This window comes from Staurois parvus, unplaced genomic scaffold (genome assembly GCF_062004578.1).
Source record: "Staurois parvus isolate SC_StPar_1 unplaced genomic scaffold, SC_StPar_1.0 ptg000417l, whole genome shotgun sequence".
NCBI classification, from domain to species: domain Eukaryota; kingdom Metazoa; phylum Chordata; class Amphibia; order Anura; family Ranidae; genus Staurois; species Staurois parvus.
In genome coordinates this window covers 2,676,532-2,700,722 of record NW_028318213.1, presented here as the reverse complement: position 1 = coordinate 2,700,722, position 24,191 = coordinate 2,676,532, and the positions used below count along the sequence as shown (strand labels likewise).

Sequence of the window (24,191 nt, the reverse complement as noted above, 5' to 3'; positions counted from 1 at the left end):
AATCACCAACGACCTACTAACCGCCAAAGCCAACTACTCTGTCCTCCTCCTCCTGGACCTCTCCGCGGCCTTCGACACAGTTGACCACCCCCTCCTCCTTAATAAACTATTCTCCCTTGGCATCAGAGACACCGCTCTCTCCTGGTTCTCCTCTTACCTATCCCGACGCTCCTTCAGCGTTTCCTACAATGGTGCCACCTCCCCTTCCCTCCCCCTCTCTGTTGGGGTCCCCCAGGGCTCTGTCCTTGGACCCCTTCTCTTCTCCATCTACACCTCCTCCCTTGGCAAACTCATACACTCCCACGGCTTCAACTACCATCTCTATGCTGATGACACTCAAATTTACCTCTCCACCCCTCACCTCACCCCCACATTCTCCGCCCGCATCACTCACCTCCTAAACGACATCTCTGACTGGATGTCGCTCCATTTCCTCAAACTCAACCTCTCCAAAACCGAGCTTCTCGTCTTCCCTCCTGCCCGCGCCCCCCCCCATCCTATCCATCACTACTAACATCACCACCATCAATCCCGCCCCGCAAGCCAAAGTCCTTGGAGTCATTCTGGACTCTAACCTCTCCTTCCAACCTCATGTCAAATCACTGACAAACACATGCAGGCTCCACCTCCGCAATATCGCCAAAATACGCTCCTTCCTTACCCCAGACACCGCTAAACTACTTGTGCACTCCCTGATTATCTCACGCCTTGACTACTGCAACTCCCTCCTCACCGGCCTACCCCAGTGCAGGCTCTCCCCGCTTCAGACCATCCTCAACTCAGCGGCTAGACTCATCCACCTCACCACCCGCTCCACCTCTGCCACCCCCCTCTGCCTCTCCCTCCACTGGCTCCCTATCGCCCAACGCATCAAATTCAAACTACTCACTCTGACCTACAAAGCCATTCACAACACTGCCCCTAACTACCTCACCGACCTGATTCCCAAGTACCACCCTACCCGTACCCTTCGCTCTTCACAGGACCTCCTTCTATCTTGCTCCCTGGTCTCCTCCTCCCACGCACGACTTCAAGACTTCTCCAGGTCCTCCCCCATCCTCTGGAACTCACTACCCCAATCCATCAGACTGTCACCTTCCCTCCTCACCTTCAGGCGCTCCCTGAAAACCCATCTCTTCAGGGAAGCCTACCCCACCCTCACCTAACTGCTGCTCTCCTTCATTCCTCCTACCACTCCATCCCCCACAGCCACTTCCTCCTGTGCCTCTACACCCTCCCTCCTAGATTGTAAGCTCGAAAGAGTAGGGCCCTCTTACCCCTCGTGTGCTGTTCGTAGTTGCTGTAATGTTTCATGTATTGTCCCCCCTCTATTGTACAGCGCTGAGCAAACCCTTCGGCGCTATATAAACTCAATGTAATGTAATGTAATAATGTAATAATACCAAGAATGTTGTAACACACTAAACCTTTCATCCCAACTCTACATTTTTGTAAGAATGGCAGGGGTGCAGTCTATACCTACATACTTGCATTATGCAGCCTTCACTTTCATCTCAGATGGTTGGGGGGGGGGGGTACGTCCGTGATAGAACTCTTGTTAGCAACTCACAAAGGGGTTGGGTTAGGCCTTGTAGTTCAGAAGTTTAAAGTGAAGCTTGAATCAAAGGGGCCGATACTAAAGTCCTTCTAGCTAACAATGGTAATAGCAGGACTATTGTTGGATATGATATTAGAAGTTTGCGGTAAAATATTTGAAATTGTTAGTATTTTATTATGGCATTGCCAAGACCATTTATAGTACATTATGAGAGAGCCTTAGTCATTCATTTTATTTATGAATCTAGAGCAGTCAGATCAATGAAGGATGGTTGCTTTTTGGTTGCTGTAGGTCTCTATCCATTTTTATTTTGTCTTTTTGACTAGATTTGTCTATTCTGGGGATAGTTTGTAATTTACACAACCACAATCTGTCATATAACCTCTTGGCGGAACCTTTTAAACATTTTTGTAACCTTTTTAACTGAACCACAACCGGTGATTTCATTTATTACTCCAGGATACTCAGTTTTTCTATATAGATATTCAGAACTGACCACATGCATTTTGTCCTGTTACATTCCCTGTTCATGTTTGCATTTCACAGATCATTTCTATATTTTGCTCTAACAATATTTCTTTACATTTTTCAGATGACAAGTCTGGACTATCCACAGTGGATGAACAAGGCCCCTGCCTGGTACATGGGGGAATGTAACTTGTAGATATATGAGTAGTTACTCCTCCTGTGCACTGGGTGGGGCTCTTGAATTTTCTCTGTACAGAAAAATGCCCATTGATCCTGCCAGAAATCCTTTGAGTTCATAAATTACTTTTTGAGCTGACAACACTGCCTCTGTTGCATCTGAAATGCTAAGCAGTGTTGTCAGCCAGGTTTAGAAGGACCTGTTTAGCACTGACAGAGGTATATACTGGTATGTCAACCACTTTGCCACATGATTTAACATTTGTAACTGTGTGTACTGGAAAGTCAACCACCAAATTACTTTTTGGTGAATTGGATTCATCATTGAGGCAAATTGTAGCTTCCAGGCAACTCCTGCTTGGAGTAAACCATGATAATCATATAGTATATCCGGGTAAATAGTATCTTAAGGTTTTCTTTAAATTCACCATTTTCACCTCACTATGTGAATTATTCTCAAAGTTTATCATATTTTTGGGGGCGCATGCACGGCCGGCTCTGGGATTACAGCTCCGTGAAGAGAGCTCCGCATCCCCGCCAGCAATAACCCGGCACTCACCAATCCCAGCAGCGGCAGTGACCTCTCCCCACGCTGATAAGGGGACACAGGTCTCCACTGGATCCCCAGGGAATATGCCCCGATGCCGCAGATCACCAGGGAAGCCAGGAAAGCTGGCAAACTTTTTCCCAGCTCTCAGCCCCTGCAGGCAAGATGGTGCTGGCTTCTCACAGACAGATGCCTTACAGACAGAATGGAGACCAGAGCACACCACAGACCCCAGGCTCAAAGCAACATTATACCCTGGAGACCCTGGTGAGTCCTCTCCGCCCCTGTCTCCCACCACAAGTAGCCCTGCTAAGTCCAGACCTAGGCTGGACATAGAAATTCCTCCTGTCACTCAGCCTTCCTATTCTACACTCAATTCTGCTATTTCTACTCCATCCTTAATAGAAAATTTTCCTGCTTCAGACCAACCTATCACTGAACTGTCTATGAACAGTATGCTTCTCTCACTGTGACAAACATTACATGATGACCTGACGACGACACTATCACAAATTTCAACCATGGTACAACGACAGGACCACCATATCCGCCATATTGAAAATAAAATGGGGGAAATGTTCGCAGCTCACAACGACCTAATAGACGCATACACCGACCAGGGCACCGACATAGAACAGATTAACCTCAAACTAGCGGATCCTGAAGACCGCTCTAGGCGGAACAACATCAAATTCCACGCAATCCTAGAAAACATCAATTTGGACACCATAGAACCATATTTTCAACAATACATGAAACACCTCATTCCTTCCCTATGAGATGTAGAGCTCGCTATAGGTCCTGTGCGCAGATTACCAAAACTATCGTTCCTACTGGCCGCAGTCCCTAGGGACATCCTGGCACGCATCCACTTTTACCATGTGAAAGAAAAAATTACGATAACCACAAGAAACATTGCATGACTACCGCCAGACCAAGCAAATATAAAATTATTTGCAGACCTATCTAAAGCCACTCTTCTAAACCGCAAGAAGCTTGTCACCATAACAAAAGCTCCGTGGAACCACGGAATGGGCTACCAATGGGGTTTCCCCACAAAGGTCATTGTTAAACAACAAGGAAGGTTCTTTACAATTAAATCTCTTGAAGCAGGCTTCGACCTCTTGAAAGTCTGGAAGATCCTATCAGCGGACTCCCACCAACCCACCTCCAACCATACTCCTAGGGGAGTATCCATGGCAGGTGGCCATGCCTGAAGATGAAGGATATAAAGGTTTTGTTGACTGGCAAAACAATTTTCATATGGACAATCCTCCTGAAGCATGGAAAAAGATTTCATCCAGAATAAGAAGGATGTTTGGTGATCTTGTGGCCATTGACTTTTCTAAAAGAAGTAAATCTACATAAATCCTGAAATACATGAGAGAAAGCTGGAAGGAAGAAATCCCAGATGCAATCACAGGACAAGAAGATGAGGTACCCATCAAAAGCAGTTCTGTACAATCTGAGGTAATCTCCATTTCTCACCTGAACACCTCACAGCGTAGTGTTACTAACAAGTCCTTGTCTTACTTTTTGACCACAGACACTTCTGGATCTCAGTCTGAGATGGCTCCAGTGCCACAGAAGGACGACATGGAATAGGCACTGATCATATTGTATGATGAGTTCTCCTTACATGATGCAGAGGTAGACATTGGATGAAGGATAATCGTGAGTGATGGTGCATCAGAAAGAACATCACATATGGCCAACTTCCCCAGGTATGTGCCTTTCTCAATTCACAATTTAATCTTTTAGGGCCATGTCACACTAGCAGTTCAGCACTAAGTCATCACTTTTTCCACCACAATATCCATCACTGATTTTGCTTTTATACTAAAGCAATTCAGTTTCAGTCAATAAATAGCTGCCATCTTGTCTTTTTTAAGAGTGATTACCATTGATGGGAGTGCGCATGCGCGGCCGGCGGGACGGACATGTCCCGATGAGGCTCCATCTCCCCGTCGGGTGACAGCGCCGAGGAGCAGCGGGTCCCGGCCCGCAATACAGCCTGGGGGGATCCGATCCCCGAGGCAACCCTCCCAGGGTCTGATCCACCCTGGTCTACGGCGGATCCTCCGCAGCAGGTCGGAGAAATCTGACAGGGGACTCTGTCCCCATTGTGAGCCGTGCACAGGCCCGCCCACCGCTGTCTACACAGCGCCGAGGCTGAGGAGAGAGAGCAGGGGGGCTGAGATCAGCATAACAGCCCCCCCCTGACAAGCAGCAAAATGGTTAAGGGGGCACCCCGGCACCAGGTCCCCCCTTCAACCAAAACAATCAAAGAGGCCCTGGCAAAGGCCTCCACAAAGATGGCCACCGCCCCAGCTCGTGGAAGCAAGCAAGCAGCAGGGGCATATGCAGCCCTGCAGGATCCGCAGCCCAGCCATCCCTGCACATCTGAGGGCGAGTCTGACACTGAAACTGATGTCCCTGCACAATCCCTGACGCCTGACCTTACACCCCCTGACCTATTGTCACGCTTTGAAAAAATGCTACATAAAGCTTTGAAGCAAACCTCGGACCGCATCACTGCCATGCTATCTAGGGAAATCCATGAACTAGGACAATGCACTGTGGACCTAGAACAGAGAGTAGACGGTCTTGACACCTTGCTTCAGACACATACGGATGACCTTGATCTCCTGTGTGACGAAAATGCAACATTATTAACACGACTGGAGGACTTTGAAAACCGAGCACGGCGCTCAAATTTACGTATCTGTTGCCTTCCGGAAACGATCGTCGATGTCCAATCAACGGTAACAGCTCTGTTCCAAGAGCTTGCCCCAGCTATCCCAATCGAAAGATTAGAATTGGATAGAGTTCACAGGGCGTTAGCATCATGACGCACGGGCGGTCCACCACTCAACATTATAGCCAAGCTCCACTTTTTCCGTACCAAGGAGCAACTCCTACAAGCTGCCCGTAACGCAGAATCTGTACAGTTCCAGTGTCATACCTACCAATTATTCCAGGATCTGAGCCCCACAACTATCTCCAAGCACAGGGCTATGAAACCTCACCTACAAGTACTTCAACAACACGCTATACCATATAGGTGGAGCTTCCCCTTTGCAGTGCGATTCCGATATCAGACCCGAGATTACACCTTCAAGACTCCAGAGGACCTTTTAGACACCTTGCGGATCCTACAACTACATCCCCCAGCGATGCCTTCAGAAAGCGCCAAGCGGAGGTCCACATCCTGCTCGCCGCGGAAGTCCTTCCCCGCACATACAACTGAAGGTCAACTCAGCCTCCACAAAAGAGGGCGTTTTTCGTCTCCGGGCCTATCTTCGCAAGATACCATGGACTGAACTATGTCCCACGCTTATCTTTTTTTTTCCTTTTTTTGCCACACACACCAAACGGTGTACTTTTTTGACTAACATTGATATCCTTTCTCCCTCTAACTGTTAAATTTTGGTTGCCCCGCAACCTGGGGATTGTTCTGCACCCCCCCTCCTGGGCTTCATTTTAGTTTATATTTTGGAGCCTAGGCTTTGGCAGCATGCGATGCCACACCCCTACACCCAAGATGTCTCACTAGTACTGCTAGTGCCGTCTGAGTCTGGGACACCCTGATTTTCTCGGATGTTTTTTTTTTTATATATATACCTGTTTTTTCTACCGGGACCTCGCCACCATTTATTAATCACATTGCTGTCATCCTCACGGTCCGCGTACCTGCACACTCCACCCTAGTCCCTGTGTTATTGGTTATTTAATAACACTTGGGCTACTATTGCTCCCTAGCCCACCCTGATCCAGGGTGTCCTTGGGAACCCACCTTTTAGGCCTTAAATGGCCTCCTACACCCCTTCTTTCATGTTACCTCTCTCATACCGTACCCCTCCTCCCTCCCCCCAACATGACTCCATGACTTTGTGCAACATACTCTGCAACGTTCTCATCCCCCACAGTAATCGTCAGGCTCCATTCCGGGCGGTAGTGCCATGCTATCCAAACCACTATGCACTTTCCCCATGGGCTCGTTAAATATCCTTACCGTGAATGTACAGGGCCTTAATATTCCATAGAAACTGAATAAGGCTTTCCGAACCTTTGCTACACTTCAAGCTCACGTGGTCTGTCTACAGGAAACACACTTCACTCCCAACTCCACCCCTAAGTTTTTTGGCCCTCGATATCCTCAGGTCTATACAGCCTCTGCCACCATCAAACGCAGGGGGGTACTGATTGCCTTCCATCGCACAACACCTATGCACCGAAATCAAAGACCCGGAGGGTCGTTACCTCCTGTTAGTAGGGCAACTCCTAGACGTAGATGTCACTATTGTTGCATACTATGCCTCAAACCAAGACCCTTTACCATTCCCTTCCCACATACTCTCGGTTATAGACCACCATAAGCGCAGAACTTTAATTGTTAGCGGAGACTCTAACAGTGTAATATATCCCTTTCTAGACAAATCTCCTCAACCATCCCCTGTCCCTGCCTCTAAACAAACCTTCCAAGCCATACTACAACGTTATTCTTTGATAGATACATGGCGGGAACTCAACCCGACTAAACGCCAATACACCTTCTATTCTCACCCCCACCAGTCATTCTCCAGGATAGATCATATTTTCATTACCACCGCCTCTTCCCCCCGGCTCCTGACTTCTGAAATAATTCCAATCCCTTGGTCTGACCATTGCACCATATTCACGACTATGACCTCGTTAGCCCCATCCCCGCTGAATCCTCTTGGATCATTAACGATAACCTGCTTGCAAATCCAGCTCACTGTCTAGAAATCGAAGCAGCCCTTAAAGACTATTTCTCTCTTAACCAATCACCTGATATTTCCCCTCTCCTGTTATGGGAAGCACACAAACCGGTATTGCGAGGGTTTTGCATTAGCAAAGCATCCTTCTTAAATAAAACCAAAAGACAACAACGTCTCTCACTGGAGCAAACCTATGATTGTTCTCATCAAGCCTTCCAGGCGGCTCCTACGCCTGCCAACCGTGAGGCCCTGGAGCGATCTAGATTGGTTCTAGATCTCTTTCTCACAGATCAAGCGGAACTCTCACTCCGTAGATCTAGGCACAAATATTATATTAGGGCAAATAAACCCAATACATTCCTGGCTCTCTCACTTCGCAGGTTCGACCAGCTCACTAAACCTATCCGAATTCGCACCTCTTCTGGCAACCTCACTAGTAACCCAGAACACATTCTACAGACTTTCCATAAACACCTGTCACAGCTTTATTCTTCTTCCACACCTTTTGACCCTACAGAAGCTGATACCCTTCTAACTTCCATTTCTTTACCGAAACTCTCAGAGTGCCAATTAGCGACATCTCCCCAGCCGAAACCTTAGATGCTATTAAAAGTCTAAAACTACGTAAACGCCCAGGACCAGATGGCTTCTCAGCCACTTACTATAAAAAATTTGCTCATCTCCTCACACCTATCCTCACTAATGCTTTTAACACTTTACTATCTGGCCAAACCTTCAACCATGAAACAGTGCAAGCGAACATTTCAATGATCCCAAAGCCGAATTCTGATGACACGCAGTGGGCCAATTATAGGCCAATCTCTCTCCTGAACATTGATATCAAACTTTTAGCAAAAATCCTCTCTTCACGTCTTAACCTGTGTATTGGCTCTCTAATTCATAACGACCAAGTGGGCTTTATCCCAACTAGACAAGCGGGAGATAACATCAGACGTGCATCTCTTTTGGCAAATTTTAGCCAGGTCTCGCAATATTCCCGCCTGTTTCCTGTCCTTAGATATCCGGAAAGCATTCGATACAGTCTCATGGCCATACCTCAACTATATTTTGCACCGTTGGGGTTTTTGGCCCACACTTTTTAACCTGGATCTTCTCACTGTATCGAGAACCCTCGGCCAGAATTAGGTATCTGGGGCACAGGTCAGCTCAGTTCCGATCTCTAGAGGCACAAGACAGGGCTGCCCTCTGTCCCCCTTGCTCTTTTCCCTGGCTATAGAGTCTCTGGCCCTCTTAATCAGAGCTAACCCGGATGTCAGGGGACTCGAGATAGGGGGCACACATCATAAGTTATGTCTCTTTGCGGATGACGTCTTGCTCTTTCTCACATCCCCATTGACTTCCTCTCCTTCCCTACTACGGCTTCTCGAGGCGTTTGGTTCACTCTCTGGTCTAATAATAAACCACAATAAATCAACAGCACTCAACATTTCTCTCCCCCCTATAGAGCTGACGCATCTGAAGCAGATTTTACCATTCCCATGGTCACAGTGTCATATCCCTTTCTTAGGAATCAAACTGACTCCTAAGTTATCAGACCTTTACGCAGCTAACTATCTTCCGGTGCTAAACCATCTTTCTGCTCTTCTGACCAAATGGTCTTCCCTTCCCCTCGCATGGCTAGGCAGAATAGCAGTGATAAAAGTGTGGTATAGGCATCATCCTGTAAATCTGGAGTGTCTAAAGATTGATTAGTTTTGTTTTTTGTATACATGGTTTTTAGAATTAACTTCCTCGCAAACAGTTGTATGGTGTGTTTTTTAGGCTTCAAATTTGTCCATGTTGGTGTTAGGACAGAAGCCAAGACCCTTGTTAAGGATACTAATTTTATGTTCAGATAAACTATAACTTGTAAGATTGATGCTCATTTCATTGTCCTTACTAGGTATGCTGGATTCATCAGCAATCAATTTCTGTGACCTATGTTGGAATTTGAAATAATTGTGGTTTGGTTCTAAAAAAACCTTCCTTGGGTGTATATGAAATATTTCCTGGACTACGTGGGGCTGAATGTGAGGTATTTTGAGTGCATGTGCAGTAGATGGAGTAGCAATGCAATCCTCACCACTTAAATTACCACCTGATCCGGTTAGGTCCCTATTTGGAACATTAAAAGGTGCTTGATCAGTAGTGCATTTTTCTTAAATGATTGTTTGACCAGCCCATCGCCAGGGGGACTTCTTTTTTCCCTTTTTATGGGATTTTTTTTTTTTAAACCTGTTTAACTCCTCTTGGCCTCCATTGAATTTTGTGAAACGTTGGAAAAATTAGGAGTGTGCATCATCAAAATTTCTATACATGATTTTCTTTCTACCAATCCTAGGGTTTGAATGCCATTTATAAGCTTTTTGTTCACCAAATGCTAATTTATCCCTACGAACTTCTCTCCTTACCAATTAAAATTTCTTTGGTATATTCTATGTGTGTTTTTAAGATCACTTTCAAATTGAACAAATTTAGGATGATTGTTAAATAACTTTGCATGTATATCAATTGTTTTATCAATGTATTTTAATTTATGATGATACTTGTCAATCAATAGACATATTTTGAGGTTTTTTTTTTTTCCCCCCTTGGCCTGTCTCACCTGTCTTTAATCATCATGACCTACTACAAAGGTAAAGAATGGGAAATCCTTATGTCCAGTCTATGAGGAGGATTCCAGCAAACATTACACCCCGACCGCTTCAACCCTGGCAGAATGACCATACCAAAAACCTCAAGCGACGCAGTCGTGCACTGGAGCGACTATGGCGCAAAACCAGATCCCAACAAGCGTTCACCTGATATAAATCCGCCTTCCTCACCTACACTTCCTCCCTCCACACCACCAAGCAAGCCTACTTTGTAACCCTCATCAATACCCTCTCCTCCAGTCCTCGCCGGCTCTTTAGTTTTAACTCTACTCTCTCCGCCCCCACCTCCACCCAGTACCTCACTCACCGCCCACGAGATTGCTAACCACTTCCAAAGCAAGATCGATGCAAATCATAGGGACATTGCCACTGCTCAGACTTCCGCCCCACCTAGCACCCCCACACAAAAACCCCCTCAACACTCCTCTCCTTCAACCTCGCCACTGTCCAGACCTCCACCCCGCCCAACATTCCTCACACTATAACCCCCTCAACACTCCACTCCTTCGACCCTGCTACCACTGAAGAGGTTGCTAAGGTCTTCTGAAGCTCGCTTTACCACCTGCCCCCTTGACCCTGTCCCTACACAACTCCTACGATCTCCATCCTATGCTCCCTCACTCACATCTTTAATCTCTCCCTCTCTACTGGCGCATTCCCCTCCCCTCTGAAGCATGCGCACATCACTCTCATACTTAAAAAACCCTCCCTGGATCCCACCAACCCGAACAACCTCAGACCCATCTCCCTGCTGCCATTTACATCCAAACTCTTTGAGCGCTTAGTCTATAATCGCCTGAGTTCCCACCTCACCGACAACAACTTCCTTGATCCCCTACAGTCTGGCTTTCGTCCCCTACATTCCACCGAAACCGCCCTACTCAAACTCTCCAATGACCTGCTAACCGCCAAAGCTAATGGCCACTACTCAGAGCTCCTATTCCTTGACCTCTCTGCGGCTTTTGACATGGTTGACCACCCCCTCCTCCTCAAAACTATAATTTCTTGGCCTCTGACTCTGTTCTCTTCCTATCTATCACAGCGCTCCTTCAGTGTTACCTATAACGCTACCAACTCCCCCTGACTCCCCCTCTCTGTTGGGGTCCCTCAAGGTTCTGTCCTCTGGCCCTTTCTCTTCTCCATCTACACCTCCTCCCTTGGCCAACTGATACACTCCCACGGCTTCAACTACCATCTCTTTGCCGATGACATGCAAAGCTCTACCCCTTTCCTCACACCTTCAGTCTCCGCCTGAATCACTAGCCTTCTGATCGACATATCGGATTGAATGTCACTCCACTTCCTCAAATTAAACCTTTCCAAAACCGAGCTCCTAGTTTTGTTTTTTTTTCTCCCCAGCCTGCGCCCCCCCACCCCAACTTCTCCATCACGACCAACGCCACCATATGCCCCACCCCGCAAGCCAGAGTACTAGGTGTCATCCTAGACTCCAATCTGTCTTTACAGCCCCAGGTCCAATCACTGGCATTTATGTAGACTCCACCTCCGCAACATCTCCAAAACACATCCGTTCCTAACCCCGGAAACTATTAAGCAACTCATTCACTCCCTTATTATATCATTACTTGACTACTGTAACTCCCTCCTCACTGGCTCACCTCACCGCAGGCTTTCCCCGCTTCAGTCTATGCTGAATTCTGCAGCCAGACTCATCCACCTCACCAACTGCTCTGTATCCGCCACCCCCCTCTGCCAATCCCTCCACTGGCTTCTGATTGCCCAACGCATAAAATTCAAATTACTAACCTTGATGTACAAAGCTGTTCATAACACTGCCCCAAACGTCATCACCGACCTGGTATCCATTTACCACTCAAAACGTACTCTCCGCTCCCCATAAGACCTCCTACTCTCGAGTTCCCTGGTCTCCTCCTCCCATGCCCGTCTCCAGGGCTTCCCCCATCCTCTGAAACTCACTACCCCAATCCATCAGACTGTCGCCTACCCTCCTCATGTTTAGGCGCACCCTGAAAACCCATCTCTTCAGGGAAGCCTACCCTGCCCTCAGCTAATTGCCAATCTCCTCCACTCTTCCTACCACTCTATCCCCCACAGCTATTTCCTCCGGTACCACTATAACCTCCCTCCTAGATTGCAAGCTCCAAGGAGCAGAGCCCTCGAATCCCTCGTGTATTGTTACTGTACTGTCTCATGTACTGTCTCCCATTATAATGTACAGCGTTGAGCAAACCGTTGGCGCTATATAAATATTGTATAATAATAGACTTATCCATATTATTTGCATTTCCACCTTATGGGCCATTGCTCTCCATTGGAAGTCCCCAGTAGTCCCTCTGGCCTCTGTATTGTGGGTAGTTGATATGGTCATGCTCATGGAATGTATTCAGTACACATTACTGGACAGGATGCATTCGTTCAACAGAAAATGGGATGGTTGGATGACGCATTGACACTTAATGATAGATTAAATCTCTGCTGTACCATTATTTGTCTTTGACTCTTGTCAGTTATGTGGTTAATCTGCCTACAATGATGACTTCCTCTCTCATGTACTTGATCTTTCATTTTTTGTGATTATCTTTATTTCATTGTAAAATTATTTATGTACATTTTTCTTGCTGTTCATTCTATCTCATGTATGATGTGCAGTTTTTGTAGTCCCATCTTTTAATAAAAACTTTTGTAAACAAAAAAAGACTGAATTAAGTTTGATGTAAATTTTTTTTTGCTTCATTTAAACTTCTCTTTAACATGTTTACAAATATTGCATTATAACAAAAGCAAATCTGTGGCTATTTATAAAGGATTTACTGCAAAGGTTTGCTGGACATTCATTCATCTGTATTTTATGCCACTAACAGGGGATTCATTCTCTTGGAAAAATGCAGCAGATGGATGAATCTTATTTGAGAAAGGTAAACAATATTTAACCGTCATCTACATACAGCATAATAGATTTCTACTAAATTTAGATTTGTCCATTGCATTTAAATTCAAAGAGGATTCACCCATCATTTTCCATCAAGATTCACTCATCAGCAGTGAAAAATATAATCAATTCGTGAAAGTGACAAATTCTCATCAATTCCTATAAATCATACTTTTAGTTAAACCATTACATATCCATGTGATCAATAAAATATAACTGCTCTGTGCAAAAGAAGTGACTTAGTGCAAATGATCCACTTCCAGGAATCCAGCCAAAAATCGCAGCTGGTATTCGTTTTTCTCCACCATCACAAGGATATGCAATTAATTATTTAAGTATCATTTATATGGTTTAATACAAATGTATTTGTCATTTTCATGAATTGATTATGTGCATTCCTGGATTCATTGAGATGTTACAGGGCTAGCACAGCACATTTGATCTGATAATAGTTGGGTTGTTGGTGTTTATGGCAACTCTTGTAGCAGTTGCTAATGTAAGCAGTTGTGTCCCTTCCTATGCTGAGATAATCCTGCAAATTTGGCATTCCCAGAGGTCCACAGTGGGACACCCCTAGTTCCAACAATGGAGGGTGGCTCCCATAAACATGTCCATTGTGATGCAAGCAGTATCATCAGTTACATCTCAGCCAGGTGTTCTACCTCCTCTTTAACATATCAATTCACAAGTCCATCACCATTGAGATGATCAGTTCTGTCTTGGGGGTAACATTTCTCTCTTTATTCTGCAACTACATAGTCATTGTCATAGAATGAAGAAAAATGAAAGCATATTTTATTAAATATCACAATCTCTGTTGTATTGTTACATTTTACCTAAATTGTTAAATTATTTGTTTTATACTTTTCACTACATTTCAGATTTCAGCTGTTTTTTAGTTACCATCTCCATGCAGTAGGCCTCCTTGATGAACAACAGCTGACATGAGGGGGAAGCTACACAGCAAGTGTATTGATTGTATTCAGTCTGTTCAGACAGGTAGAACAATAATGAGAAGAGGTGAATTACAACAAATATGATAAGATGGAATCAGATTCTCCTTATAATGATCCAATATGACTACCTTCCTGCAACCCGGTCTATTGTTATGTCATACAGTATCACCTGTAATTAATAGAATATCGCCCCTTGGCAGCTTACATTTAAATCAAACAATTCCCTTCTATCTTCAGAACCCGGACATACAATATAAGACGTATTACACAACCACATTGATCAAACTCTAGCTAATATATATTTCTCAGTACAAGAACTATTGATATCTACCAATGGAGATTTCACATAAACTCATATTATAACAGGCACCCCCTTGTAGCCAGTAAAACTAGACCACACATGTAATAATGGTTTATATGCAATCTCCTTTAAGATTTCAAGTTTTGCCTTTGTATTCTGAAGACTCTTTAATCACAAAATGATATCTATTCTCACATTGGACCCCTTTGGCAGGGAGGGGGACTAGACCCCATAGGCAGGCAGAATGGAGGCAGATTGGACCCCATTGGAAGGCAGAATGGAGGTAGACTCCAGTACAGCTCTGTGATCTCTCTTCCATAGATCTGGATCTTAATGTCTGTAGTCCATCATTTTTGCTCTGGATGTACTAAGTTCATAATCACAAAAGAAAAAAAAAATCAGTTCTCGGTAGTCCAATAATAAATAAGTCTGAAATGCCGATCTGATCATGTTGCACTTGTTTCTTGAACATCCTTTCATAAATAAATTTGGTAAAGCTGACTTGGTAAAGTATTTTTGGATACGCTTTCCTGGCTTTCTGAAATAAAACAAATAAAAAATGTATCCCACAATGTTCTAAGACTGGAATATTCCATACACAGGATGGAGACACAAAATTTAGAATAACAATGGTGTCTACTTTGAATAGCCAACACCTGATAGTCAATAGATAGAGGGGACATGATGAACAATGGTGATGGGATCCTGTATGTACAGTAAGCATGGAATGAACAATAGTACAGGTGGACCCCCCCAGGAAGACAATAGGAACAGTAAACATTGGCAGTGTTATGCTAATAACTACCACAACCCATTCAACAGCCAATGTTAGGGGGGCAGTACACCTCAAAAGTCAACCTCAACTTATAATAATGTATTCTAGATGTAACAGATATTAAAAACACAATCCAACAAATACGTATCTGCTAAACTGACCACACACACACAGCTCCATACCCTAGAACGTTTTTTAGCCTTGCACAGAAAGACCAAAACTCATCTATTTAAAATAATTGGAAGTAATGAATTAATTTCCACTTTCCCATCAATGAGAATGCTTAAAACATTAAAATCATCTCCATAAGTTTCTCCTAGTTTCACTTTCCTGCAAAATGCAATGGGGTAGATTTAGTAAAACTGGAGAGTGCAAAATCTGGTGCATCCCTGCATAGAAACCAATCAGCTTCCAGGTTTTTTGTCAAGGTTTAATTGAACGAGCTGAAGTTAGAAGCTGATTGGCTACCATGCAAAGTTGCACCAGTTTTTGCACTCTCCAGTTTTAATAAATCAACCCCAATGCATTTAGGTGACACAAAATTTAAATGAAAAAACTGTTAAGGCTTTTATTAAAAAAAAAAGGTCCAGCTTTTTGCCTTATAAAATAAAAATATCATAGTGAGAAAAAAGATTAAACCCAAAAATTTCCATTACTGAAATCTTCCCCATTAAATTAACTGTGTTTAATGGTTCTTCCAATATATTTATGGGAGATCTAAATATTGAAAAACAATTCTGTGGTGTATCCTCCCTGTTTGTTTTGGAGGTCTTCTAATACCCACTATGTTGCACTGAAACCCTCAGTTGAGTGTTCTGACAAGTGGTCACAAATTAAGTTACCCAATCAATATACTTTACTAAATTATACCACTAGAGATAATAGATCCCAAAGAGTTTATAGTCTTATAGTCACGGGGTGCAGGAAGCAAAATCACTTGAGTCTCCCATCAACACAGTCAGTGTTGATGGGGGAATCCCTCCCATTGAGCTATTGTGTTCCCCTGGTGGAGATAGGTGGTGAAGGGAGTCTATTAGCTGTACCCAATTTGATCGATCAATCAACTTTGGTACATTCACCACACCTATACATAGGTTAAATATTGACAGGTCCCTGCTGAACCGTCCAAGATTTGAACCTTCTATGGCGGGCTTTAGTTACAAAGCTTTCCATACTAAACATGGCAGCCATTTCCAGCAGATGGTGCCCACAGTTTCCAAGTAATTACCTTAAAACTTTTCAGAGTTCCACTAACAAGTTGAGCTTATTTATTTTTTTAAGCAATTAGTTTAAGACTACAATATTCAGTACACCCAAGGTGTTGGAGCACAGAAATTTACCATAACAATTAGATTTACCCTGAATGGTTTCAGCCTACACCCAACAGACAATACACAGAGGAGGAACTGAAGGCAATGGTGATGGGATTTGGTAATTACAGTAAACAAACAATAATAGAGGTGAACACCCAGACACTCTGCAGAAACAATTGACAATGACAATGGCTACCATTTCCACCAACAACAATGTTTTGTATTGTATACCAAAAGAACCTAAAAATACTCCATACTCTGGTCCACTGACCACACACAGCTTTATACACTAGAAAGTTTTTACAATGCACAGAGAAAAAAATAAAGCTATAATTTATCTGCAACATCTGTATTCACTTTATTCATTTTCTACAAAGTTCCACTTTTCAAAAATGAGGAACCTAAAATGTGAACATTACCAAACATCCTCCCTGCAACATTTAGCTTTAATTTCATACAAATACAATGCATTTCAATAAAACAAATCACAATAAACTAAAACAAGTTTTAAAAAAATAAAAATCTGTCAATTCATGATTTTTTTACCTTAATAATAAAATAAACAAAAAATAAATAAAATCAAACAAACAAAATAACATTTCCTCTTCAGTTTACTATTATCCCTATTAAATTGACCGGCTTCAGTTGGTTCTTCCAATATCCTTTTCCTGAATATGGCAATCCTGCAATCTAGTAATATAGAAGGTAATTATCAAGCATGTTCTACTATCCAACCTAATGCAGAGTAGCTGGTTATTTCCTGCATTTCCTCCACATTTGGTCTATGATTCCCTATGCCTTGCTCAATAAACTACTGGAAGTATGGGGCACACTGGTGAGGCCACCTCCTTACCTTTACTATGGCACCCCAAAAACACTTCATTACCTTTAGGAGAGAAGAAAATCTGGATTTTACATCAGGGGGTTTATTAACCTTTTCAGTTAAAATAATTTGGCCCCCAATGTGATCTGGACTTGTCACAATGGAGTACTCTCTACTTTCGGTTTTGTGACCTCAAGGTGAACATTTAAAGTAAAGTAGATTGTGGAGACAAAATACAACAAATACAAAGCAAACATGACAATAAAGACATACATTTCACCATCTCAGGGAAAGTTCCTTCATCCCCCCAATGAACATATATGTGATGAGCGCAGTGCTGAGTCTGAGCAGTTCCACATTACTAAAAATGACTAGTGATGAAGCCCCATAGCAGAAAAATGTATTTTGGTCTCAAACTTTATATGTAAATCCTCTGCTTGTAAAAGATTAGTATATATCGTAAGAATCTGCAGAAGATTTTTGAAGCTTTTAGTGATGGAACATCTTTGTTAAAACCTTTAAAGAATAATTTTACTTTCAGGGTCCAATCACAGCTCAGCATTCCAGCCTTTGTCAGTTCATATATATTGCCCACTTTATAGTCTCAGGTGGGTGGAGTTCTCTGTTGGTTTTAGATTGTATATTTATGATTTATATATGGATGCATGTTTATATTTCATTTATTTAGACACATTTTATACATAAACTTTCCATGGCTAAATTGGGTCAATGTGATATTTTGCATTTTTGTAAATTTATGTTGAACGATTTAATACAAATATATTATTAAAAGAAAATTAAGACATTTTATACATTATCTCTATAAAGCTTAGCATCTACAAACTGTTTCCTTGGTTAATTAAATCATTTAAAATTAGTTTCAGAGTAATTTCCCGCCCTCATCACACTGGCACAGCATAAACAATCCCCATTCATATGGACCTACCTGCTCCACCCTTCAGGAGCCCATTACAAACTCACCAATCATATGTTAATGAGCAGCTCCTCTGTGTTGGCCAATCAGAATCTCCTTTAACAAATTCTTTTTTCTCCCCACATATATACCAGACCTCCAGTTCTTACTTTCAGTGACTCTCATTTTGCTTGTAGCAAAAGTGATTCATTTCCTCCATTGACTGCTTCCCACCAGAATTGCTTTTCAGAAGACCACATAGATTTCCTCCGTGAAGACCGACTTGGAGACCATCTATACCTTCATTTTCCAAAGTAAGTCATATAGAACTTCATAGTTTTATAATCCTCAGTTTTATCCTTTTCTAGGGTTTTTCTACTATTAGAAGATGTACTTAGCAGAAAGTTAGATAGTAAAACTGTTTAATGTTCTCTATTTTTCACACTTACCTGTTATTTATTGTCACACAAATAGCTAGAGGCCAACTCCAGCCAATCCAATTTATTTGCTTGATTTATGAATGAGTTATAACTTCTGTCAGGTTTTTATTACCACCTGGGTCCTTATTGGGAAGATCCACTAGTGACCCAATACTGGGACACACATGGCAATAAACACCTGACAAAGATATGAGTCTGAGTGCTCCAACTATCTTGTCCTATGACATGCTCAGATCATTTGTTGTACTTTGTACTTAACATTTAAATATACTGTGTGTGTATATATATAAAAACATTTTTCTGTTTATCTTCATCCCTTGCTAGTCTGGCTAGAGTATTCTATGGCATTCTTTTGCAACCAGCATGCCCAGGTACCCTGGGGTGCCTTCTGGGTTCTTCAGCAATGCCTTGGTAGTATTGCCCCAAAAACTGTAAACAAGACAGTAAGAGGATCAGTCCTGCCTTTTTGTTACACAAACCACAAGTTTGTATTGTGCAGCATTCCAACCTTGGGTTCTGTGGGGTCCAGCCGCTGACATTCCTAACAACGGATGATGTAATTGGTTGAAAAGGAGGACATCAGTCACCTGAATCCTTGTTTGCCCCTCTCCATCAGCACTGGGGTCACTTTAGCTGAGTGAGGGAGAATGTTGGGACATGTCGGTAGCAATGTGCAAAGGTGCAATAGCTATGAAAGAACAAACCACTTCTAATGTTGGGGGTCCTACTTGTGTGGATGTTGCTGCGTTACGTAAAACTATTTGTTTAGTTCTTTACATTTTAGCATGGGGTGCCTCAAGATTGTGTGGAATTTTAAAGGGCACGTTGACTAAGAAAAGGTTGAGAAACACTGTTCTATGGTGTATGCATAGCAAGACCAGTATAGGTCCATGATGAGGGACCCCTTGTATTTCCCTGTTACTATATCATGCTAGAATGCGGTTTTTCATTGTCCAGTTATACCTGACTCTGGAATATTTCCTGTTGTGAATTGATTTTGGTCACCTTTGGAAATAGCCGCCAAATCTTCTTTCTGTTTATGTACCTGTTATTAATCTTTAATAAAAATATTATGGGACAAAAAAATGTACAAAACCTAATAAAGGTTTTCATTCTTGCCCCACTTGTGCCCTCTTATAGAGGTTTTGCTGAGCACACACATGAAGTGAGGGAAGATCGGACGTCAGAGATGGCAATAAAAAGTTAAAAGATGTTCTAACCCTTTTCGGTTTTTGTCCAAATTCTTTGGCTGGATTTGTGCTTGAAGTCTCAGGAAGTCACATATCTTTAGTAAATAATTTTACTGTATTACAGCAAAGTAAAACCAGGGACTTCCTAGGATGGCATCTAAGGACAGAAAGTCAACACCCAGCTATAAAAGATATTTTCATAAATGTTAGTCATATCATGCAAAAGTTTAAAAGATTCACACATGATGTTCAATACAAAAACGTTTGTATGATGTGACTAATACATTTGGAATTTGTATCCCTATGTTTTGAATTGATATCCCTGGCTGCCATCCTAGGAAGTCCCCGCTTGTTACCTTGTTGTAGACATTTGTTGGTTTGGAATGATGGCACTCTCGGTCCTTTGCCCAGTGCCATTCTACATCACTCCTTTCTCTCTATGGAATCTATAAAATAATTGGACTTCTTACATATAACTTGTATGTATCAGAGTAAGGGTTCGTGTCCATAGAATCAGTTTGATTGTCCATTTGAGACCCTTCTAAAATAATTTATAATACTGTATATTGACAGGTGAATTTGATCAGCTTCAAGTGGGTTTTGCATTACCATAGACTTATATAGGAAAACAATATCCACTTGCTGTGAATAAAAGCTCATCAACATAAGCCCAACATGTATTTAATAAGAATTGTAAGCATATATCAGCTTTAAAATGTAAAATAACTGTCTTTAGTTACAATACTACCCCTCCCCCCACCTCTAATGAAGGTGACAATTAATAACAGTAACTGGGTGATATCCAGAGAGATGATTAATGCCGCTTACTAATGATTAGTGCCAAATGAAACTAATTTGTATGTTTTGATGTTGTGATTCCAGAATGGCTTCTAACATCGTAGAAGTAACCAAGAACACTGCAAGGAAACTTCCTGAGCTCATTGCCGAAACCTCCGAAAACTTGAGGATGATGGAAGTCACAGACCACTTCCACCCCATCAAAGAGCTCGGGACAGGATCGTACGGAAAGGTTCTCTTGGCCAAACATCGGGGTTCAGGTAAATTTGTAGCCTAATTCATGTAAAGAGAATGATTTACAGAATCAGTTGTGCTTCTGAATGAGTGGAAATAAACTAAGGAAAAGAGTAACTAGCAGGTAAAGGTTCTTCGGTTGCATGGTGCAACAAGGGGGATCATACTGTAGATATTGCATCACCAGAGGAGGGGAGACTATAATGAGCAAGTCTGCCATAATATACAAGTCTGATATTTACATATTCTAGTTAATGCTCTGGGTGCCCTCTGCAGATTTATTTCTATTTAGAGCTCAGATGTGTAAAGGATCTTTACTTCTAAACTGAGATATGAGTGTGACATCCAAGATCTAAGAATCAACAGAATGCTTCGGCTGCAGAACATTTCCAAACCTTTGAGCAGCATTTTTAAGTTTCTAAGTTTTCCAAGCCCCCCTTACTTCCAGTTTTTGAGTGATGGTTATGGATCTTAATAAGTCAGAGCTTTTAGATTTACAGAAACTTTTAACTAACTTTAGCAGGTTTTTAGCAAGCTTCATCATTTCTCTAATGTTGTTTTTATGATACTCATTGTCTTTTTTTGTCTTTCTTTTCAACAGATGAGTTGGTGGCTATGAAACTGATGAGCAAAGAGACAACTCCAAAAGACAACTTCCTAGTGGAATACGGAATGTCTCTTAGTCTCAGTGGCCATCCAAATATCATCGCAACCCATGAAATCGCTTTCCAAACCAGCAACGACTATGTCTTTGTCCAGAAGGTGGCACCAGCTGGAAACCTTCATTCAATAGTAAAGCTAAATGTAAGTTTGTATCAAAACTTTATTGATATTTATAAAGTCACGATTTCTAGTTTTAGTTACTTTAAAGCATTTCTGAGTTTTAAAGATTCCTTTCCCAGGGCAGTGAGTTGGTAGGATGTATAGTTGGCATACGCTTGTTGTTTTAGGTATGTGTATCACTCAAGTTATGAAGCAAGGTTTAAAATGGAGTAATATGGGTTAAGAGGGATCTTGCACCATTAATGGCAACATTTTGTATGCTGACAGGTTTCCTTTAATCCTAGTCCTTGTGTATTCAGCTAATGTATGTTTGTTTCCCTGTACAAGAGGTAAGGTGGGTTCAATATGTTGGGTAACATTGTGCTATATTTGTGTCTAGTGACTAATTTTCTCTTTTTTTCCCCTACAGGTTGGTTTAAATGAAGATGTTATAAAGGGTTTTGTTCCACAGGTAGCGAGTGCCTTAGACTTTATGCACAGCAGAGGAATGGTCCATCGGGACATTAAACTGGACAACATTTTGCTCATGGACATTGAATGTAAGGAAGTCAAATTAGCAGATTTTGGACTGACGAGGCTCCGGGGCACTCAAGCACCACATATGTCCTGGTCCATCCCATATACTGCTCCGGAATTGTGCAGCTTAAAAGAAGGGGATCAATTGCTGCTGCACCCGAGCATTGACGTGTGGGCGTTTGGAATCCTGTTGTACACAGCTATGACCGGCTCATATCCTTGGAAAGAAGAAGAGGGTCATGACCCCATGTATCGGGAGTTTGCTTGGTGGCAAATGAAGAAAGACCTAACCTTGGCACCAGGAAAGTGGCAACAATTCTCCATTGAAGCCAGGCAGATGTTCTGCGACTTGTTGGCCCTCAATGCCTCTGAGAGGTGTTCTGCTATGGACATTTTAAAATATGTCCACCTGCCATGGAAAGCATAAATGCCTCCAGAGAATCTAACCAGGAAAACAGTCATACATGTGACATAACAGAGCGCATGATGTCCATTGTGGAGCCTCATCAAGTGTTGCCTCATACAAGACTCATGTCCTAGGGGAAGGTAAGTGTCTAAATCTTAGGACTGCTGGCTTGTTGTGTAGCTGGTCACATGTTTGCTTATCTACTGTAATTGCTGATTTCAGAAATACTAACTCATAGCGTAGGAAAACCGTATATAATGAGTCACAGAAGCACAGATCTAATTGGACCACATGTCCACTTCTTTCCACCACAGTTCTCAAAAGCAATTTCACTATTCAAACATATATCATTCTAAAGCTTTAACACTGATGTATGCTTACATGGTACCTACATTAATTACACATTCATTCTGTTTGGCTTTAGTCTCCCAATGCTTCCCTTGCCTAAGAAAATATTATATGGTCAAATTACGGGACCCTCTGCTCCAGGGCCACAGAGCAGCTAATGGCATGGTTATACTACATAGAAATTACATTGCACTTCTTCTCACCATTGATTTTATTGTTCTCCTTAAATGGCCTTAAAACCCATTTCCAGTTTTATTCTTTCATGTGGTAGGAGGGGGGCCTGTTTACAAAAACAAGCAATGTTCACCCTCCCCAGGCTCTAGTGCTGCCCCATATTGTCTTTGCTCCAGATTTGGTCTTTTCCAAGATTTGACACCCAATGTTATGCAACATCTTCTGTGAGCTGACAGGGAAATGATTCAGGGAGCCAAGCTCACCGCATCACATGAGCCCAGTTCTCTGCAGCAGCATTCAGGACCTGTTCCCTGCTGGAGGATAGATGAGGATGGGAAACACATGTCAATCATATGTCCAGCCCGGCCAGCAAGAAAAAAGACAGATTTAAATAAAGCTCCTAAACATGTGTACTATATTAGAACAAATTGATGTTTTTTACATTTTGTTGGTTTTCTTTTCACTTTTTTTTGTTCATTGTCAAGTGTATTGGAATGTGTTCTGCAATCCTTCTGTACAAGGCATGTATGGTAAGTATAATATTGTCATAATAAATGAAGACTTTAATGACTCTATTGCAGTATGGACTGAGGAATCCTTGGATACATTGATGGAATGATGTTACATTACCGAGCCTGAGATCAGCAAGCCCCCCCCCCCCCCCCAGCTGCATAGTGTAGTAACTTTTGCTAATCTGTGGTTACTCCTCCTGTGCACTGGGTGGTGCTCTTGTGCTTCTTCACCTCTGGTTTATTCAATATTGTATTATTATGTTTATACAGCAATATGACTATTACTAATACTACTATCACTTTATACTACTTTACTACTTCTGCTGCTATTACTCCCACATGTATGGAAAACCTCTATTTCTTTGATGTTCCAGTGTTCAGTTTTTGATTTCTCTGTTCTTTTTTTGCTACTAACATCATTTTGAAAACTTTACACTCTTTTACCTAGCAGGAGAAATGATGGGCTCCACTGATTGATACTTTCCAACCGTTCCCAATTTGCCAGGGCAGTCCCCATTTTGTAGTTTATTGTCCCATGACGGTTGTGTCTGGGCTGTGTCCTGGGATCACAGCATGAGGGTCTGATGGTTTCAGTAGTAACAGCATCAGTGTTGGCTTCTAGTCCTGTTCCTTGTTTGTCCACATTCCCAGC

The 24,191-nt window shown here is 42.4% G+C and overlaps 1 protein-coding gene across 1 annotated transcript in view; it reads left to right on the top strand.

Moving 5' to 3' along the window:
• Positions 1-22,526, top strand: part of LOC149454792 (ribosomal protein S6 kinase 2 beta-like) — a 37,621-nt gene extending 15,095 nt beyond the window's left edge. Inside the window, exons 6-10 of the mRNA XM_089687115.1 lie at positions 2,151-2,197; positions 18,336-18,452; positions 20,651-20,826; positions 21,402-21,604; positions 21,993-22,526. Of these exons, the coding sequence (XP_089543241.1) occupies positions 2,151-2,197; positions 18,336-18,452; positions 20,651-20,826; positions 21,402-21,604; positions 21,993-22,526 (1,077 nt within the window). The remainder of the gene's footprint in view (positions 1-2,150; positions 2,198-18,335; positions 18,453-20,650; positions 20,827-21,401; positions 21,605-21,992) is intronic.
• The last annotated feature ends 1,665 nt before the right edge of the window (positions 22,527-24,191 follow it).